Source organism: Rhodnius prolixus, unplaced genomic scaffold (assembly GCF_049639745.1).
Source record: "Rhodnius prolixus isolate KJV_2025 unplaced genomic scaffold, Rpr scaffold_5, whole genome shotgun sequence".
NCBI classification, from domain to species: Eukaryota; Metazoa; Arthropoda; class Insecta; order Hemiptera; family Reduviidae; genus Rhodnius; species Rhodnius prolixus.
In genome coordinates this window covers 27,134,817-27,157,635 of record NW_027411624.1, presented here as the reverse complement: position 1 = coordinate 27,157,635, position 22,819 = coordinate 27,134,817, and the positions used below count along the sequence as shown (strand labels likewise).

The 22,819-nt window shown below is 32.1% G+C and overlaps 1 protein-coding gene across 8 annotated transcripts in view; it reads right to left on the bottom strand.

Moving 5' to 3' along the window:
- The window catches only part of LOC141458671 (proton-coupled zinc antiporter SLC30A2-like), a 40,169-nt gene that overhangs the window by 13,979 nt on the left and 3,371 nt on the right, over positions 1-22,819 (bottom strand). For 5 of the 8 annotated variants that reach the window (XM_074136961.1, XM_074136956.1, XM_074136955.1 and 2 more), the window contains exons 2-4: positions 17,616-17,776; positions 17,326-17,439; positions 2,767-3,067 (exon numbers count right to left, since the gene is read on the bottom strand). In XM_074136961.1, the coding sequence (XP_073993062.1) occupies positions 2,767-3,067; positions 17,326-17,439; positions 17,616-17,776 (576 nt within the window). Of the gene's footprint in view, positions 1-2,766; positions 3,068-17,325; positions 17,440-17,615; positions 17,777-18,479; positions 18,700-22,664; positions 22,775-22,819 lie in introns of those variants that run through there. The other 3 variants (XM_074136962.1, XM_074136960.1, XM_074136959.1) reach the window with 3 other exon arrangements.

Sequence of the window (22,819 nt, the reverse complement as noted above, 5' to 3'; positions counted from 1 at the left end):
GTGCCTGGAGATGGATTTTTTTTTGTAATTAAACGCAATTCACCCAAAATTACCAAAAAAGTTTTGAACCTTTTTGTTTGTAACAGAAGTAAAATTATTTTTTAGCCCTTTTGTCCATTTATGTGAACATATAAAGCTCTTAACATTTGATTATCGCTTAAAAATCACTCGGAAAACTACTTATTTCCCTATATTAAGAAAAATACTAGATTTACTGCCTTCGCAATGTGTTCATTAGAAAGGGGATGAAAAAATTCATAAAAATAACCTATCACGTGCTCTTTTTTCTCTTTGATAACAAGTTAAAAAATTGAAATATAATTAATAAATATCAGATTCTGAAATGGCCTAGCACTTTAATTTGGAAGATATCAAACTGCGGTTTCCGGTTTCTTTCATAACTTTTTATACTCTTTAAATCTGTGAATATGAAAATGGGAGTCATCTGCCTTACTTTTGGACGCGCGTCTGCCGGGTATGCGGGCAGGAATCTAAAATCAAGTCACATATTCTGAAACTAAAGGTGTCGGGCAACAAATTTTTCCTCTACCATTTTTTGCTCAGATCAACCGTTTAATCATGAAATGCATTTGAGCCGTCATAAAACGAACATACACACACGTATATGTGTGTGTGTAATACAAATATATATATATACCTCATTGGACCATAAAATGTGGTCAAAGTTGTGGATAATAAATATACACAAAGGTCAATCAAAATCTATTAAAGGAAAACTATTTTATAAAAACTAATAATTGCGAAATAAAGGTAAGCTCAAGTCTAAATTGGTATTAATATGTAATTAATATTACAGTAAATTAATTCTTATTGCTCACAGACCAGAAAATGATTTGATAAGGATTAAAACGTTGGCAAATTATACTATCGGAAAAATTATTAAAAAGCTATGACCAGAAAAGAAAGGTTCCATATCCCCCAAGAAATAATAATTAAGCAGAACAAAGAAAACTGTAAATAAAATTAATTAAAATAATAATAATAATGCATACAAAAAATGTTGTAAGCAGCAAAAAATATAATAAATCATTTTGTAGTAATTACTAAAACATCATAATGATAAAAAATAAATAAATGGTTACTTATTAAAAGTAACCAAGAATAATTTGGTTTGTCAAATGATTTATGTCTTTCTCTGTTTACTAACTCTTTAGTGTTGCTTTGGTTGGTCAAATGATTTATTGTCTTTCTTTGTTAAATAACTCTTTAGTGTCGCTTAAAAAAAAGACTTCTTAAAATTATTTCAATTTATTTGTAATTTCTGTGCTTTCTATGTAAATGCAAACCATAAAATTTTCAAAATTATAGTTTCTTTACAAATTTCTCTTCTGATGATAAGTGTGTACAAAAAATTAGATTGAAACTCACACATCATTCCTTAATTATTCACAGGAGGGGAAAGTAAGACCTGCGCTACTAAAGCTCTTCTGGTCGGTAATAAAGTAGAATCTAGAATAAAAATCAATCCAGATCTGAATTTGACCATCTAGAAGATTCATCAAGAATAATAACCTTAAGAGGAAATAGCCCCGCATTTCTAATGTTAACCTTTTCAAGCCAATGTTCTGAACGAAATTTTCTCATAATCCAAACTAGTCGTCATGAAGTGTCTTCCCCATACCGCATTCAACATTAGCTGATAAAATATTTTTAAAAGACGTCAAATTACTCAACATTTATATGGTCATAATATTACTTATATGAGTAAATTGGGAACTATTAATTATTATAGCTGGTTTTCCTGGAAATAGGAGACCTTCTGCGCAAGTATATAATAGTCTAGATAAACAATTAGCATTTCTGCGGATTGCAATAAACCTGCAACAAAAACAAGCCTACAATACTGGATCTCCTACAAACCAATTTTATCAGCATAGACATTTGTTGATCCATCCTATTATATAGGCATTTTGAAATGACCTTTTGAAAAAGTTATAAGTTGATGATGCAGGTAAAGAAAAAAATGGTAGTAATAAATGGACGGTAGAAATAAAATTTTAGTGACAAGTAGTGAAGAAATAGCATTTAAAACTATTTATCATCAAAACAAATCAGTATTTATTTATTTATTTTTTTAAGATGGCTGTTGGTGGACAAATTGGTAAGACTAATTTGACGTTATCATCAAACACTTCGTTGGTCCTATTTAGTACCAATTTGCCATTAAATTTTATGGGGTAGATTTCCTTTTTACATTTTTTCGCTTCTTAGTAAGATAATGTGTTCCAATCGTGTGAAATTTGTGAAATTGAGGGACATCTCAAATATACATTTAGACATACCTTGTATATGATAAAAATGTATTCAGCTCGTGGACTCTTTTTCTATGTCACTGCTTGTGTGAGTATAATTGTAGAATGAATTCTGCTAGTCGACATCTAGCAGAATCAGTAGTTGTCGATAAGTGTTATAATAATTGTACTACCAAGTCAATAATACGATGTCAAAAATATTTGTTGGTTTGAGAAACTAATTAGTGAGCTTAATTAATAATTTGTGTTGAGACTTTAACTTAATAAATTCAATCTACCTTTGATAAATAACTCTTTCGCATTGGTGTCACGGTCCAGCACTAGAGCCATACTTGGGGAACAATGAGAGCGATATTGTATATCGTTTACTTTTTGACCTAAGCTACTTGTACTTAAAAAAGGTTTTCTTGCATTTTTTGTTGAAATAATTGCATTTCCTAATAGTCATTTGTAAACAATTAAAATTAAAAAAATAAATAGATAAAGCTCTTACACGATATTTACAACCACACCAATGGCCGATGTGATGAGCATTATGACAGCTTCAATTTCATAATTATCATTAATAATTCTTTCCACAGCCATATATACAAGCACTCCAGTCACTACCCATATTGTCAATACTGAAGTAAGGGCACCAATTACTTCGGCACGATGCCAACCAAATGGCATATATCGAGTTGGTTTTCTTTGTGCAATCCAAATAGCGAATAGTGAGATCATAAAGCCGGCAAAATCTGTTAATAAATGTGCAGCATCTGTAGCAATAGCTAGACTGGAAGACAGATAACCACCTGAAAATAAAGAATTTCTGTATTATTGGTCATTTTCGATAAAGTAAAAAAAAAAAAAATCTGTTGAAAAATACACGATTCCTCTTACAGCAATTATTAAAAAACTTTGCAGAATTTTGAATTTTCGATCGTCCCTTGGGTAAAGAAACACTGAGATTAAGGAAATGCTAGAGAGCGACTAGCAAATAGCCTGGGATAAAATCCATTCTTTCAGGATAAACAAGATTGTTTAGGGGAAAACGCCTGAACACGGATTCTTTTCCCTATTCCCTTAAACTAAATTTAACGTTAATCAGTAGTTTCTTCAGTAAACTTAGAGATTCCTGCTTTAATACGCTATTCTCCTAACGGATATCACAGAACTTATCAATAGAATAATTCCAGTATGGAAGTATGGGCCACTCATAAATTTACCATGTCTTTTATGTGCTAAATGTAAAAAGTAAATTAACAGTAAATGCATTGAAACATCAAACGACGAAGTTGTAACAGAGCCGTAGTTGCCACAAAGTTGGCATCCACGATTGCTAGCGTTTATTCACATAGACCAACACCTTAAGAAAATTATATTAGCCTATTGGAGAGCTTTCGATAGCATAGAGCTTCCTCCCACTTCATAAACTGAAGTTAGAACCTACCAAAATTTGCAATATTTGAGCATCAACCAAGAACTCCAATATGAAAACCTTCCGAAAAATTCAAAAGATAAAGACATCTAATTATCATAAACACAAATTGTAGAAAATAAACATTAGATTTTATTCCTTAAATTACGGTTGTAATTTTTAAACTGCTGAGGGTTGGCACAAAGCACTATCATGCAATAGGTTATGATAAAAAAAAAGATACCGTTGGCTAAAAAGGAAAAAGCGCCAGTTAATTAATTAAGTTAAACATTTAACCACGGGTAGAAATTGTACAAAAGACAAAATAATTATAACTGTTTAATTATATTAATTTAAACATATAAATTATAAATAAATAAATTGATATATACTTTTTACACACATCAACCACTTACAGGACTGGCTTTTCAAATGGAGAATCAAAACCAACGTTACGAAGTCTAAGTTTATAGTATTTACTCTCAGACGGAAAATCCTACCTCCTGTCATCTTGAACCAAACTCCTGTACCAACTGTGGACAAAGTACGCTCCCTTGGACTGCGCCTAGAAGCAAACGGTTGACATGGAATCCCCCATACTAGACTGAAAAGACAAGAAACTAACCAACGCTACAAACTTCTCGCCAGACTACTTGACAAACGTTCGAAACTTAACCTACATAACAAAAAACTCTTATATCTAATGTTACTGCGACCCATTTGGTCATACGGCATCGAAGTATGGGGATCGACTAAGCGACCCAAGTCACTACGCCTCCAGGAATTACAGTCAAAAATACTTCAGAAAACTTCTTAACGCTCCGTTCTATGTATCTAACCTCACTATCCATAATGACCTCAAAATCCCTTTCATTACAGATCTTGCTAACACTCGTTTCTTCAAATTTCATTCCTCTACAGCAGCTCATCCTAACCCTCTCATAGAACACCTATCTTCCTCCACATTACCAGGTAATCCTCTAAGGAGATTGAAGAGAAGATGGCCTCGTGATCTTCTCTTATCTTAAGCACGTTACTGGAGTGGCACCACTGGGTGCCTTCTCCAATCATGATTTCCCGTTATTTCTTTTCCCTTTCACCGTATTTGCTTGTTGCAACAACTGTTGCAGTGGTAAATTGCAATAAAAGATTTAAAAAAAAAATATATATATATATACTTTTTATATAATTATGTATTATAAATAAAATTATACCTCAAATTATATTAATTGTAAGAGTAAGAGCGGATAGTGCCCGGTAGAGAGGAAAGGAATTAACTCAATGCTAAGCGTGCGGGATTGCCACGAGGAGATTCCGGGTTCGAATCCAGCTGCCGACTTTTAAATTTTCTCTTCCTAGAAGATTTTTTGAGTTCACTCAACAGTGAAGTACAATATTGTCTTAAAAGAGAGAACACTATCCCGAGACTAGCGGGCCCTGAAAAAGCTACAGACGTCAACGACTTCAGATGATATAAAAATAAAAGTTACTATTACTAGTTATAGTTACAATCCAGGTTTTTTTTTTTTATTATTATTACTCTCTCCCCGATAAAAGGGTTGCAATTAAGAAGAAAAATGTCCACACATACACTAATTTATGATAACTAGAAATCATAATATGCAAAAAGTAAAAAGAAAAAGTAAATTACTCATAATTTTAGATAAGCGTTATCTAAAATTATACTAAAGTAAAGACCTTCATGGCTGACTAACTAGTAAAATTTGCTTTGAAATGTTATGAACTGAGCCATTTAAATAAACAAGCACTATAAAGGGGGACCATTATTTCAATTAAAGATCGCAATGCTACTAGTTTATCTGACATGATAATTGGAAAACTAAATAACCGGAACAAATACTCGTATAATGAATTTAGAATATAACAAAATTTGGAAAGCTTCACAAATAGGTTTCTCTTTTTTTCCATGATGCGTCTCTTAGGAGGAAAGGTCGGTCGGCAACAGAATGGTTAGAAGATATAACAGGCCTTGTTGGTTGGACCAAGGAACGAAGGATTGCATTGGTTGATGCGGACCTATAGTGATGGAGAGGTGACATGAAAGATAATAGTCCTCTCCCCATGACGGAGAAAAATTAAAATAAGTATATTGCTACTTGTTGACATTATAGCGATGCCAAGTAAACATAATCCATAATGCCTAAAGGTTAAAAAAAATTATTTACTAGTTAGAAACGAAAAGTATACAAAGGGCAATTCGGAGGGCAGCTCAAACACTGCAACTGCACAATTTAAATAAACGTTATAGGCTTAACACTTTTAAATAAAATGCAAAATGTGAAAATCCAATGTGTAATATAGTACTTAATTCTGGTTGGATGATTTTGAATAAAATTTTACTTAATCATCCCTACCTAAATTATACATAAAATTTGATCGATTTGATTTTTTTACTTTTGAGTTATACTCGGCAAAATGCAAAACAACTTTTCTTGACTCAGTGGGACGTTAATAATTTGAAAACAATCGAAACTCCGCAGGAATGCAAATAATCTTTTAAGATGGTAGCAAAAAGTTAAAAATAAAAAATTAAGAATTATGATCAATTCCGGTAGACCAAGTTTGACTGGAATCTACCGATTAGAGGGTACAAACAAAATGGGAGAGAGCATCCTTTTAATTCCCAAATTCGCACTTTGCGGCCCTCAATCCTCCTTCCCAAGGTTAACGGTACTGGAAAATAAATGGTTTTTCTTTGAAATAATTTTTAAGGAAAAATTAAAATTTTTCTGAGAACAGTGAGGGCAGATGTGCCGCAGTACAGTATGCACATCAAACATACCTATGCATCCCTCCACGCTGCATCAGCTTCATACAAGTTACAGACACACTTACTAAAATAGAATCCTGGCAAAGAAGTGGCGGATTAAAATGAACCCACAGAAATGCTAACATGCCACGTTTACTCCCTTGCGGGGCTCCTTTCCTCCTGTCTTCTTCCAACAGCAATTCTCTTCCTTGTACAGACTTGGTGTGCTATCTTGGGCTCTACATAGACAAACTACTCACTTGGTACCCACATATTAGACTTAAAAGACAAGCAATAACAAAACGTGCGAAACTGCTTTACAGACTACTTGGTAGACCCTCTAAATTGCCTATACAACTCACATGACTGATATTTAATACTCTAGGGGCTGTGGGGTTCAGTCAAACCTGCAAACCTATAGACTGTACAGACATTTCAATCAAAATTACTCTGGCAGATAGTTGACGCTCCTTTCTACCGGCTAACCTTACCCTTCATAACGACCTCAACATCCTATTCGTACAACTTGTCACGACGATATATCATAAGTTCCGAACTGATCTCTCGAATTGCTCTAATCCATTTGTACAGACTCTCGTCACTACTGTTATTCTTAACAATCCAACATGCCGACTGAATTGCCAATGGCCCAAGGACTTCCTTGATAACTAAAGATCATCGTTATAATCGATTTCTTGTAGATACTACCGCTGGGTATGTCCTCTCCTCCTGCTCTTCACGCACCATATATGTATATCTTCTCTATTCATATTTACTAATTGTATACGAGGTGTGTTCAAAAAGTAACGGGAATTTTTAAATTTCGCGGGTTTGGAGAGTCTGATTGTAAATTTTATTTTTTATTATGTTGGTACACATGCCCCTGAAGTACGATAAAATTTCCAGTAATATTCATTGTTTACTTCTTAAGTGGCAGCCGTTAAGGTTAGACGTGTTTTTCGAGCTTGGCGATTTTTGTTTGTTAAAAAAAATTGATCAAAGAATTTGTATTAAATTTTGCGTAAAAAATGAAATAAAGTGTGTGAAATGTTAATAAAGGCATATGGTGAGTCTGCTATGAGTAAAACAAGGATTTACGAGTGGTATAAGCGTTTCCAAGATGGCCGCAAAAACGTTGAAGATGACGAACGACCTGGACGTCCAAGCACATCAACAACCGATGAAAACGTGAAAAAAGTGAAAGAAATGGTTATGAACGATCGCCGAATCACAATCAGAGAAGTCGCTGATGATGTTGCCATATCAATTGGCTCATGCCATGAAATTTTTTCGGATGTTTTGGGTATGAAACGTGTGGCAGCAAAATTTGTTCCAAAATTGTTGAATTTCGAACAAAAACAGCGGAGAATGGAAGTTGCTCAAGAGTCACTCAATGAAGTCGACAACGATGCGGATCTACTGAAACGTGTTATAACATGTGACGAAACATGGGTTTACGGATATGATGTCGAAACTAAGGCTCAATCGTCCCAGTGGAGGCATTCTGGATCGCCAAGACCGAAAAAGGCTCGACAAGTGCGGTCGAATGTGAAGGTTATGCTCACTGTGTTCTTCGATTTTAATGGCATAGTGCATCATGAATTCTTGCCACAAGGTCAAACAATCAATAAGGAGTACTACCTACAAGTTCAACGCCGTTTGCGTGAAGCAATCCGAAAAAAACGCCCGGATTTGTGGCAAAACAATTCATGGATTTTGCACCACGATAATGCACCTGCTCACACTTCATTGCTTGTTCGTGAATTTTTGGCCTAAAACAAAACTTTAACGATGCCCCAGCCTCCATATTCGCCAGACATGGCTCCATGTGACTTTTTTCTATTTCCAAACATAAAGAGAACATTAAAAGGCCGTCGTTTTACAAGCATAGATGACATTAAAAGCGAATCGCTGAAAGAGCTGAAAGCTATCACAAAGATCGAGTTTCAGAAGTGTTTCGAGGATTGGAAAAAGCGCTGGCACAAGTGTATTGTATGCGAAGGGGACTACTTTGAAGGCGACAATATTAATGTAGATGAATAAATAAATATTTTTTTCAAAAAACGAAAATTCCCGTTACTTTTTGAACACACCTCGTATAATTTAAATAAGAGGCTAAAATCTAAAATAAAAGGCGTCCGAAATGTAGGAGAAAATTTAATTTCAAAAACTTAAACTTAAAACTTTAATTTCTCACGCTAATTTTAAGGTATTAAAAAGACAATTTACTTAAAGAAATGAAAAAAAATTGCTTTAATTGAAAATTTTGAGTGTTTACTAAAAATAATCGTTTTTTACATTTAAATATTTGTCTAAAAAGCAATAATAAATTGTTATCGTCGGTTATAAAAAAAAGTAAATTATCAGTAATAATTTTTTAAATTGAAATATGAGTAAAAGGAATAGTTCTACAATTTTATGATAAATAAAATTTGTTAATTATACTAATAAAAGTTTAATTCAGGACCTATTTACTACGCCATAAACATTTTTGAAATGATTTTTGAAGAATTTAATGCGTTCTTTCTTTCATAATATACGAATTTTTCTAAGGGGCCCCCTGCGATATAATTTGAGATATATCATGAGATTTGAAAGATGTTTATTGAGTATGATAAAAGAAATATCAATTTTTTTACTAAAAATTCCTAAAATACGAGTATTTACTCAGAACCACTTTGGTAACACTTCCTAGAAATCGACTTCTTCACTACTTAACGCTGTAAAAAATACTTCAAGCCCAGTCTGTGCTTAACCTTCCAGCGGGCGCGCGTATCTCACAGATACAAGCTTAGACTAAAATAATCGCAGTTTAGGGACGGAGCGGCGGAGGGCGCTGCCCTTTAAGCATTGCTACACTCTCATGACTAGTTTCCTTCAGTAAAAATCTTATCTTGTTTGGGGTTGTACATTTCTTTGCAATTGCCGATCCGTGCCTGACATATACTCGCGACCATTCGAGTAAGTTTCCTGACTTATCAATTATTTATATTTTTTCTTTTATACGTGTTCATCAAATTGAACTATTTTCAACATTGTTAATAAGAATATTGTTTTCTACTGACAGAAAAAGACATTGTATATCTCAGATACGAGAAGGAAATAACTGCGAACACTTTTAGACAGTCTAGTGGCTGAACATGGTGATTGTAAAATTACACTTATTGGCTTGTAAAAAATAAAAAGTCGTTTTCTGAGTCTTTTTTTATTTGTTATTTCATTATTAATAATTATAGATGTTATTTAATTAATTTCATTTCTTCTATTGATAGAAAAAATTAAAAATACCAAAGTTTATCCGTAAGATACGCGCGCCCGTTTTTGTAACTTTTTGGACGCGCCTGCTGGAAGGTTAACTAGCGTCTAGCAACACAAATACTGTCCCCCCTAAATTCACAAATCTAGCTGGTTTGGCATGGTTATCCATAGTTTTTGTACGTTCGGATGGACGAAATAAATCCAATTTGTATCGCCATTCGTTTAATGAAACGATCACTCGAGATTTGAGAAAAAGTTTTATAGACTTCAAGTTGGAATAAGGCTAGGTTAAGTTGATTTGAAATGCCTTAATAGCTTGTGAACATAAATCAGACCATAATGCTGGGAAGTTATGTGGAACAAGCAAGGATCCATTTCTACAAATGAGCCGTTTATTTTGAAAGTGGGGCAAGTCCATTTTTGAAAAAATGAAGATAATAGTAATTATAGATAAAACTTTTTATCTGTAAACAATTTAGAGTCAAAAAAATTCAGAATCCTAATATTTGGGAGATGGAAGTTTTAGCTCTTAACAATATTGTAAATATGTTTAATTTGAAAATGGTGCAAGTCCATCTTAGGTTGAAATTATTTAACCGTACAGCAAAATTTAACTCCGGTTGCTGTAAGGTGAAGTAAATATGATGGTTTAACATCATGTCTGAAATGTAGGGTGTTTTTATCTATCTTTCTTTGATACTGATAATCGGTGATTGTACAATATTCCATAATTTTTTTTATTATTTAATAATAATAAGTACATCTTAATTTTGTGTTTCGATAAATACACCAACATCCGGAAATTTCAGTACTATTGGCTCTGAAAAACTGTAAATTGTATAACATTCGACTTATATTATCGGCTATCAAGTAAGTTTGAGTTGTTTTGTGCTCGGTGTACGAAAAAAGTTTCATTATTTGAAAATTAATAACGGATTGTGGTTTATTTTATAAGAAGAAAAAAATGGCTGAAACCGATTACAACGGTAATTATAACTCTGATGCATCTGAAAGTGAATTTGGTAGGTAACAAAAATGAAATAAAAATACTTTTCTGGGTAATAACGCCATTTCAATAAAATAATCATAATATTTTATCAAACATAATATTATTTTTATTATGTTTGTAGAAATAAGACCCATAACAATCGGTATTAAAAGAAGAATCTTGGAATCAGAATCTGAATACGAAGGCAATTCGGACCAAAATGATTCAAAAGAAGAAGAATAGTTGAACTATTGATTAGTATTTTGTTTTTATTGTTAAAAAAAGACTGATACGACTGAAATATTATCCATTTAAATCAACTATTACAATAATTCATTAATTTTGAAAGTGAGGCAAGTCCATTTAGTTATAATAAAACCTTAATTTTTCTTAGCCAGCACTATAAACACTATTGGATTATAAACTTACATTATCTAACACCACAAAATACAAAAAATATGTATTAATATTTACCAATATTTTTAAATTTATTGAAACGCAAAACCTTAAATATCTCGAAATAACAAAAAATGAACTTGCCCCACTTTCAAAATAAACGGCACTTATCAGTAGTTTTGAACAATAAAATAAAAATAAACTAATAACTTTTTGAGAGAATATTATTTTCCACTCTCGGATCAAGTTCTCTAAATTAGCTTTAACCAGATTTGGACTAAGGCGAAACCTTCCTCTAAATTTAATTAATTCTAAGTACCTCTTCTAGCCTAATTTAAAGTAAAATCGCAAAATCGCCCGATTATCAAGTAAAAATAGTAAAAAAGGTACCTACAAAGAAATTTTCATAAACAATTTGGTAAGCGATGGTAGATCAATAGAAAAATGCCCAGGCTTTCGGAAGCGCTATTAAAATCAAATATTGCAGTTAGAGCAAAGCTCAACAATGTGTCATTTTAAAAAAGAAAGGATAGGCCACGTTAACACCGTAAGCTTTAAATAAAATTTTTACAAAAAATATTCTATATGATGACTTCAGATTGAATCACTAGATACGAGATGGAATACAAAGTTTTAGCTAACAGAATTTTTTTTTATTTTTAGAATATTGCTAATTAGGCACCTAAATACCATACTCTAAAACGAATTTATCGCAGCCGGATGAAACATTTATTTCCGTATGTAACTCAATTGAGATAAATTTAGTCCGATCGATTTTGCCGAAAGGAAGCAAAAAAGTTTGATGTGAAGCATCCAAACGGTACCCTCTTAACCAAATACAACAAATCTTGTACACTTTTTTTTTTTGTGAATGCGATTTTAGAGATCGAATCTTTTGGTTACCCTCACCTAAATGTGCTAGGTAACAGCTCATTTTAATAGTTCATACTAGGTTCAAAACTTTTTCTACTTTTATTTTCAACCTAGTGCCTCCAACAATTCCAAATAAAATATAGCATGTGAGATTTAAAGACAAATACCAACAAACAGATTTTTCAAGAAAAAATAAAATAAAAAGTAATGATAGATTTTTAACAAACGGAACTATTCTAAGTTAAAAGCAATTCGTTAGAGCCATTTTTAAATAAATCTTCAAAAATCTAAAGACAAAATACTGTAGACTAAAATCGCATTGTCGGTAGACCGATTTTTCTCGATTATAAAATTTTGTAAATATATTTAATCTTGGTAAGGCACTAGTCCATTACAATAACTTTTTATTACAAAAAAATATTAATATACCTATTACAACTATGTAAACCTTCATATTTTATTTTTAACATTTATTTTTCAGAAAAATTCAATCTAGGCTTGGGACAACAAGGGCACTAGGTATGTCCCTCACCTTATTTATACAGTCTTCAGCAACTGAAGTGGGACATTTACTTTTTTCGTTTATTTTTCAGGAACTGATATTTAATTTATACAAAGGTTTGAGTCAGTTTGTAGGTTGGCAATTTGGTAGCAGAAATCATTCAAAAATAATTTAATTTTGAACAGAAATCACGGATTGATTACTTTCAAAGTAGAATGAGAAAGTAAATTGTACTATTGAAGGTTGTTTATTACAGCAGACATTTCGCTTATCAATTTGATTCTTTTAATCACAACAAAGCGAAAAGTTAAAATCTTCTTTGAACATTCTTAATCTAATATTATGTAATTTAAAAAATAACAACGTATTTTGAACATAAATTATTTTTATAAAAATAATAGATGTATAAAATAGTATCACAATAAATGGAAAATGACAGTGAGAGGCCTGAGTGACATTATGTAAACTGGCCGATGATATTAAAGGCCATACAAAGCTATGACATTCGTTGGCAATATTGATGGAGTTTTAGAAAAAATACGTTCTTCAATTATCAAATCCAATGTAACAGTGCTTCAGCACGGTCTTCCTACTTAGTACCGTACACAGTTTTTTTAAAAATTCTTCATTGTCACAAATAATACAGTAAGGACGTACTTAGTGCACTTATCTTTTCCCCGGCGAAGGTAAAAAACAAAAAAAAACATACTAACTGTTTTGCGTACTACTGACTCAACTATGACGCGCACTGTTGGTAATTGAACGATCCATTTTTACTGTAAAAGATTGTCTACAAAAGTCACAACTGTGTAAAGTCACAATTGAGTTAATTTATTTAATTCCAAACCACTGAAAATTTTTTTTGAGTAATTGATCAGTCGTCCAGTTGCAAGGTTTTTACAAATAGTTTTAATTTCATTTAACTAAAAGACAAGTCAAAACCAAAAATTTATATCACCATTTAGTGTTTTGTCACTGAGCACAATAACTCTGTAAGCACACACATCCACACTCAGTGCAACTACATATCGTATGAAAGACCTAAAAGTGGGTGTACATTCGTACAGAAACGTTAGCGAATAGATAAAAACTCTTTTTAAAGAAACCGAGTTCAAAATACTAAAAAAATAAATAAAGATGGAGGCAAAGAAAAAACCAGTAAGTGAACACCAACTTATATATGTTCTAAAAGTTGATTCTTTTAGATTTTCTAGTTTTCCTCAAATTTAACATCTTTGCATTTCACCGTACAGAAATAATTTATCAATCTGTTTCACACTTACTGCATATTAAAGACACGTACATGCACAACATATACCAGTTTATTTTTAAATATGATAGTAATTTATTATTAATTCCCTTATTCTGCTAAAAATTTAAAGTTACTTGAAATACATAACAAATCTTGTGGGAAACAACTTTGTCATAAAGTTAAGTGACCAATTTTTTTTCATTTTTTTATACTAAATATTTATTAGAATTTGGTACCTTCAGTATTACATAAACGCGTGACTGTAGTAACAGTACTACAGTGATTATAGGACTCAAAAATTCTACCGTTAATCAAGAAACATACGTATTTCCTGTAACTATGGATGTGAAAGTTAGGCTATTTGGACTAGAAACATTTTTGCCTTCAAACTTTACCCGGCAGACCCCCAGCAAATATTTGAAGGGACAAAAGGTTATACAAGTAGTAGTTACCTTCTAACATTCGACGAAAAGCAAGATTTGATTAAATCAATGTGTATACAGGGTGAACCAGTATATATTGTCAATAGGCCTACTGCGTGTAGTACATCTAAAGTGGAGTTCAATGACGTATTGGACAACTTCATATTTTCCTCTGTTCTTGAGTGACGTCACTTTAAAGTTTTTTTCTAAAATCATTACTTTTTTTCCAATAAAAATGTTATTACTCCGAAAGTTTTAGTCTGAATTCGATTCTGATGGCACGGTTAGAAAGGTAGATAAATTTCCTAAAAATTGACACCATTTTGAAGCATAAACTATTCTCCAAACAGCCTTAATCTTCCACCGGAACCTAGGAAAATAAAAGTAATCGAAATTTTTAAGAAAACTCATTAGGCTCTTATGTGATCATTTTCAGACCTAGGCACTTTTTACAAAAGTTTCCTTGTCTAATGGGCTTTCAAACGGTATATCATTTTCCAGAATTCCTTTTATCTTCGAATGAGAAATTACGTTTGTTTTGCAAGAAAACGTGTTCACGAGCATACAGCAGTGATATGTTGTTTAATTCATTAAAATCTTGTGGATGGAGCTGTAGTCAATTTTTAAAGTAGATTGTCTTAAAATAAGGTAGGCTAAGGTTACTTATTACACACAAAAAAAAAATAATAATAATAAAAATCTAAACTGAAATATTTGACAAAATGTTAGAAAACATTTTAAACAAGGGCTATTTTTATAATCGAAGGCTAATTTGCTTAGTTTCAAAATCTAACATTTTGTTAAATATTTCAGTTTAGATTTTTTTTTTTTTTTTTTTTTTTTTTTTATGTGCAATAAGTAACCTCAGACTACCTTATTTCAAGACAATCTACTTTAAAAATTGACTACTGGTCCATCTAAAAGAGTTTTCAATTAATTAAACAACTTGATTAACACTCTTGAGTGCTCGTGAACACGTTTTCTTGCAAAACAAACGTAATTTCTCATACGAAGATAAAAGGAATCCTGGAAAATGTTGTACTGATAGAAAGCCCATTAAACAAGGAAACTTTTATAAAAAGTGCCAGCACCCAGATCTGATAATGTTCACGTAAGAGCCTAATGAGTTTTCTTAAAAATTTCGATTACTTTTATTTTCCTAGGTTCAGGTGGAAGATTAAGGCAGTTTGGAGAATAATTTATGCTTCAAAATGGTGTCAATTTTTAGGAAATTTATCTGCCTTTCTAAACGTGTTATCAGAATTGAATTCGGACTAAAACTTTCTGAGTAATAACATTTTTATTGGAAAAAACTAATGATTTTAGAAAAAAACTTAAAAGTGACGGCACTCAAGAACTGAGGAAAATATGAAGTTGGCCAATACATCATTGAACTCCACTTTAGATGTACTACACACAGTAGGCCTATTGACAATACTTACTGGTTCACCCTGTATATACAGGGTGTTCATTTTAAGACGGCTCAAATGCTTTTCATGCTTAAACGGTTGTTCTGAGCGAAAAATGGTAGAGGAAAACTTTGTTGTCCGTCACCTCTAGTTTCAGAATATGTGACGTGATTTTAGATTCCTGCCCGCATACGCGGCTGACGCGCGACAAAAAGTGAGGGTTCGCAGTTGACCCCCACTTTCATATACACTGTTTTAAAAAGTATAAAAAGTTATGAAAGAAACCGGAAACCGCATTTCGTTATCTTCAACATTAAAGGTGCTAGGCCATTTCAAAATCTGGTGTTTATTAATCATATTTCAATTCTTTAACTTGTTATCGAAGAGAAAGAAGAGTACGCAATAGGTAATTTTTATGTATTTTTTCATCCCCTTTCTACTAAAAATATTGCCAATGCAGTAAAGCTAGTATTTTTCTTAATACCGGGAAATAAGTTGTTTTCCGAGTGATTTGTCTAAGAAAAATCAATTGTTAAGAGCTTTAGATGTTCTCAAGCATACACAAAATGGCTAAAAATTAATTTTACATCTGTTAGAAACAAGAATGTTTAATAATTATTTGGTAATTTTGGGAGAGTTGCGTTTAATTACCAAACACATTGGAAACCTCCTGACACATATTTAAGTGATCAATATCTTTTATGTATAGGATAAAACTCCTTAATTTATCAAATAATGCACTTAACTCAACTTGTGAAGCATGTGCCGTGCCTTCAAAGGTGCCTCCTCAGATACAGAGAGCAGTTGATAACCTCCTGACTAACCTGGCTTGCGAGCCAGAGGAGGCACCTTTGAAGGAACGGTACATGCTTCACAAGTTGAGTAAAGTGCATTATTTGATAAATTAAGGAATAAGTTTTATCCTTTACATGAAAGATATTGATCACTTAAATATGTGGCAGGAGGTTTCCAATGTGTTTGGTAATTAAACGCAACTCTCCCAAAATTACCAAATATATTATTAAACCTTCTTGTTTGTAACAGATGTAAAATTAATTTTTAGCCATTTTGTATATGCTTGAGAACATCTAAAGCTCTTAACAATTCATTTTTCTTAGAAAAATCACTCGGAAAACAACTTATTTCCCGGTATTAAGAAAAATACTAGCTTTACTGCCTAGGCAATATTTTTTAGTAGAAAGGGGATGAAAAAATACATAAAAATGACCTATCGCGTGCTCTTCTTTCTCTTTGATAACAAGTTAAAAAATGAAATATGATTAATAAACACCAGATTTTGAAATGGCCTAGCACCTTTCACCCATATATTCATTGTACCCTACACGAAGAACTCGCTAAGAACCCGCCAGCACTTCAAATGAAGTATTCAAATATAAGAAATGAGCGACTAAGGGTGGTGATTGTACACCGGTGGTCTAATGTCAAGGACAACACTGACAACTACCAATGAGTAGGTTGTCGTTGAGGGCATACAGAGAAGCTAAAGATATTGCGGGTGCTGCACTAAAATAATTATTAACCATCAAAAACCATTCTCAACCGAGCTTTAAATTTTCTTTCATAAAGTACACTTATATGTAAATTGTATTTACATAGATATTGATCCATTTTAGAGAATGGTCTAAAGATTGAAACATGAAAATGTAACAAATCAATCGAATTTTATGATTATAATTATTAAAAAGGTTTATTCCCACAATAAAAATCTGTTGAAAACCAATTAATAAATTAATGCCAAGAATAATAAAATGAAATCACTTACCAATACATTCTGCAATCATAAACGTAACGCATAGAATAGTGGCGGTAATTAATTTCCTTCTGGCTCTTTTGTCTACTGTACTCTCCTTTCGATCCGAATGGCAGTGTTCATCAGCTAAATTTGTATTAAAAAAAAATTATTACAACAATAAGCAAAAAAAAAATAAGTTTTTTAAAGCACAGCAATGTTTCTAAACCACACTTTTCGTTTGAATTTACTTTTTTGGAAAAAATAAATAAATAAAATAAAATACAAATCAAACTTAATTCTGCTTTTGAAGTAAAATTTACCAATAGTAATTGGATTGGGTGCCTTACGGCCGTCGGTCACTATTGTGGCACAACATCCTCCTGGTTTTCCATGGACACAGTATGTAACTTTAGACGTACCTGCATCATTATTAGCTGCCATATCAGGTAGAGAGCCGTATTTTAAGGCACTTGATGACAAACTGGAACATACAGTAGTTTCTATGTTTTCTTCTTTAAATTCTCACATGTATAAACTGAATTCCTTTCTACTGTTGCAAATAATAACAGCAACAAAATTTTTAAAAAAAATACGCGAACTAATGACTAAACTACACTATCGCGCTGGGAGATTCATGACTGATAAAAACCAGCAATAAGAAAATCGTTTGTTAATGTTTATTGCCTGTCCTTTACTTTTTATTACATGTTGGAGTGATTGTGACCGAAAAACGCTAACTACTACTGTGAAGCATGTGTGTAACAACAATAATGAACAGTCTTGAAGTGGGGAGAGAGCGGCAACCAAAGTAACGACAGTCGCACATGTAATCCTAAACTAGTTCCCTATTGCAACTGAAGTCAAATTAAATGAAGGAAGCGTTTACTGCATCGTTGAACTTCCAAATGATACACAATAAATAATTACATAGCTCAACCAATACACCCCTCCCTTCACCTTTTTCACTCTTCTCCAATCAAATACTCTCTTTCTACACAATAGTGTTTAGCGAGAATACAAAGCTGGGTAGAATAGAGAACAAGATCCCCGCCAATTCACTATCAATTTCTTCTTTGTTACTTAAATATACTACAAACACACACAGTAAGATAATCACAACTCTGCAAACTGATAATTCTTACTTTTACTTTATTACAATGCCAAAGATATTTAAAACTACTTACAATGGTATTGCCTCTTCAGAATTCATTATGTCCTCTCAAAACATTAAATAACCAAATATTTATTTTATCAAAATAAACCCATTAACTAAATTAAAATTGTATTATTTTCTTGTATTAATTAAAAAAACAAAATTTTCCACATTTATAGGAAATCATCAAGAAAATTGTGGAAAATAATGGAATTTGTATTTCAACCAGAGCACAGTGTTTGCTACTACATTATATTATCGAGATAATGGGTTAATATTACTTGATAAATCATATCTGATAACTCACTTGAATTTTGTTTACATTACATCTTAAAAAAATTAAATAAATAAAAAAATTTCAATGCCAGTTTTTATTTAATTTAATTGACATTTAGACGTTTTATATAAAAAAAAACTAAGACAAATTATAAAATAATTTATATAACATACAGGGAAGCGAATAGCTCTGTGGTTAGCGCTCTCCGCATAATATCCCGGGATCGAATCAAGCTGATGGCCGTTAGATTTTCTTACAGCTCAATATTCAGTGGTGGACCGCGTTGTGTAAAGAGTAAACACTGTCTGGAGGCCGGCAGCGCATTGAAAAAAGCTTAGTGCGCCAAGTCCTCAAATTTAAAATAAAAATAATTTTTTTTATAAAATTCTCTAATGAAAACCATACTTAACTTAGTCAGTACAATTCTTACAGTTCCTAGAATACATTTTGTTTTTTTTATTTCGAATTTATCACTTTCTTTTGAGGCAGTGAAGAATTCCAAAGAGATAGATATGTCATTTATGTATATATAATTAATAAGGAGAAAACTGTATTAAAAGATGAAATTAAAGCTGTACTTTTTTACAAAACTATTGAGTATGTGCCGATTCTTGACGACTAAGATTTAGTGTAGCATGTGTTGTATCATTTATAAAGTACAGCTTTATTTGAAGTATTTTTCTGTCAATATTAATTACTAGAGATTGGAATCATATATGTAAGGTTTAGCTCTAAAATTGTGCTAAGGTTCAGGTTTGATGGTTTCTTTATGTGGTAAAATATGTAAAATGTATTGACTGTCTAACACTTCTAATATTTCAAGGAACCAAAAGTACAATAAAGTCAACGTTACAAGAGAATTTCTCAAGAATCATTGATCTGGGGAAAATTTTGCCAGATCTTTATTCTCAATAAATACCGTAATTTCTTCAAGTACTTCACAAATCGCTCAAGTAATATTTAAAATTATAAAATAATAATTTTTTGTCTCTGTCGATGCTTGTCACCCAAAATGAGTTCGCATGTCACAGGTTTGCCATCATGGACCTAGACCCAAGTCGAATGCATGGCAAAAATAAAAAATAATAATGCCTGAAATTGGCAATATTCTTTCTTCCTTCTGGATTAATGAATCAGTCAACAAAACAATCTACAATATTCTACGTAAATAGTAGATTAACAAGTCTTCAATGAATATATAAAGTAAAAAATAAATTCACAGGAACTTCTTTCAAGAGAAATTTCCAAAAAAGTTAACATCCCTTTAGTAAATTGGGTACTTCCGATTATCTGAATCTGATTTTGATCGCCAAGATTGTAGATTGAAGAGGAAAAGACTCAAATCTAGTTCGGCCTTAAAGATCTAAAGGTGAATCCTTTAAGTTGCAAAGAATGTAAGCGTATATAAAGTGTATGAGAATATGCATATCTCTCCTCATAATCAATCTCTCTCTCTCTCTCTATGTTTAAGGGGGATTAATTACCTGAATAGACTCTATATATATATATTACTTTGTCTTGTAAGGCTTGGATACCCTCACGAATGTCTGGCGCTAAAGAAGTGACTAGTCCACTTCTCTTCAGGAGCTTTAAACGCTACGTTATATTCGAGTCGCTAACTTTTCTTTTTCTAACTATGCTGTACACGCATACAAGCATTCTGACAATATCACCTAAACAAAACTTTTTCTGACTTAGGAGACCTTAAAAGGTATTTTCCAAATGAAAACTCGGATAAAGAAAATTGGACTCAATCACAACAATTCTAGTAAAGTAGAATAAAAAAATTAACAATAAATTGTTGAATCAAGTTTCTTTTTAATAAACAATGAATTTGTTATTTCCACTGCAGCAATGAATTAATTGTACTAAATAATTGGAAATTTAAGATTTCAAGCTAAAAAAAAAACAAAAAAAAAACAACGTAACAATTCGTTATCACTTCTTAAAAACAATCTGTATGAATGTCTTCTTTTGTTGTAAGTTTAGGAAAGAAGGGAGAACATCCAAAAAAAAAAAAACAATACTATCTAAAACGTTATCGTTAATAAACAATTATTTTCCGTTCACTTAGACATGAAGGAAACAAATATGTATACAAATATTCAATAGATATATAAGTATAATAGAATAATCAGCGGAATTAAGTACTATGCTCATTGGTACTAACAGCTATGTTAACATAAAAGCTTCTCTCTTTCAAAACTCTCGCAGCTCTTCTCGTTCTCTCTGCCTATCTTATCTGTCAACTTTATTTCTAGCAATGATTGTCTATAAAAAGAATTACTAACGAAATCTAATTTCCTAGAACAATAAAACAAAACCAACAAATCTGGTGTAAACACTTAAACGATTTTCTCTTGATACTAGGCATATTTTCCACTATTCTTGAGTGATGTCACTTTAAATTTTTTTCTAAAATCATTACATTTTTGCAATAAAAATGTTATTACTCAGAAAGTTTTAGTCCGAATTCAATTCTGATGACACGGTTAGAAAGACAGATAAATTTTCTAAAAGTAATTCTCCAAACAGCCTCAGTCTTCCTCCGAATACTAGAAAAATAAAAGTAATCGAAATTTTCAAGAGAACTTATTAGGCTCTTATGTGATCATATCAGACGTAGGTGCTGGCACTTTTTATAAAAGTTTCCTTGTCTAATGGGCTTTCTATCAGTACAACATTTTCCAGGATTCCTTTTATCTTCGTATGAGAAATTACGTTTGTTTAGCAAGGAAACATGTTCACGAGCACTCAACAGTGTTAGTTTATCAAGTTGTTTAAATTCACTGAAAACTCTTTTAGATGGGCCAGTAGTCAAATTTTTAAAGTAGATTGTCTTAAAATAAGGAAGTCCAAGGTTACAAATTGCCTTTTAAACATTTTCTTCTGATCTCACTGAAATATTTGAGAAAATGAAACACATTTTACAGAATTGTACATTACAGTATGTACATAACTTACTGCTCAGACTTGGCCATCCGTAAATATCCCATCTTCAACTCTGTGGTTTGCCCAAGGAATAGCTTTTGGTACATAATATGAATATAACAAATAGCTCCGGTATCGGAAGACCATAGAATATGTTAGCCCTCAGATGGGTTTAAATAGTATGAACTTTAGAGATAACAATTAGGCTGAACCACCTTCCATTATCTTTTTGGTGACGATCAGCTCATCAGTTTCAGATGCAACATATGTTTACTGAAAAGATATATAACCTTTCTTATTTTTCTTCCGATAGTCTTCTATACCAATGCTCCACACTTAATTTCAGTGAATGTCTCTTGAATCTCTTGCCAGTTTCAGCGTATAGCTTACAAATATACCGAGATCACGCCAAGGTCTCTCCTCGATTTCTACGCCAGTAACATTTCCACAAGCTCTCATTACAATTTGTAATTATCACGCCTAAGGGAACGGATAATTGAAAGATTTCTGAATACATTTCCGAGCAACTTATGTCTTGAGAATCAACCAAATGTGAAATCTTCAGAACTGTTAAAAACTGATATGACAAGAATTTGCACTGATTCTTATATATCTGATGCCACTCTGAAAGACTCCAGAAGAAATAATACTTCAAAAACTAAGTTTAACTAATAATAAAAAACTGAAAACCGTTCACTAAATGTGGACCGCAGCTTACGGATTATGTTCACAGCAATTGAAACCACAAAACGATGAACCATTTTTAGAACAACTATTCTTCTAAAAAATAATTACTTGTCTAATGCTAACTAATGTTAGTGCCGTTTAGAGAAGAAAAAACATGAATAAATTTTCTATTTTCTATTAAACCTGCTTTTTCCAAATGCCAACGGATCTAAAACAAATTCCCTCGTTTTTCAGTCTTCGTAACAACCGAATTTCCTGTTTTCATGATAATACAGACACCACGCCTATTAACTGATTACATTTAAAAAAAAAAAAACTGACCAAATTTCTAGCCAAAGTTAGTACACATCCCAATCCTCTCTGCCACCCATTGCTGTCTACAATTCTTCGCAAAATTATCGCCAAAAAAGAATGAAAGGTCTTCTCATTTCCTAAAATGGTAATTTTCAAGTAATATATGATTGTTATTTTAAACT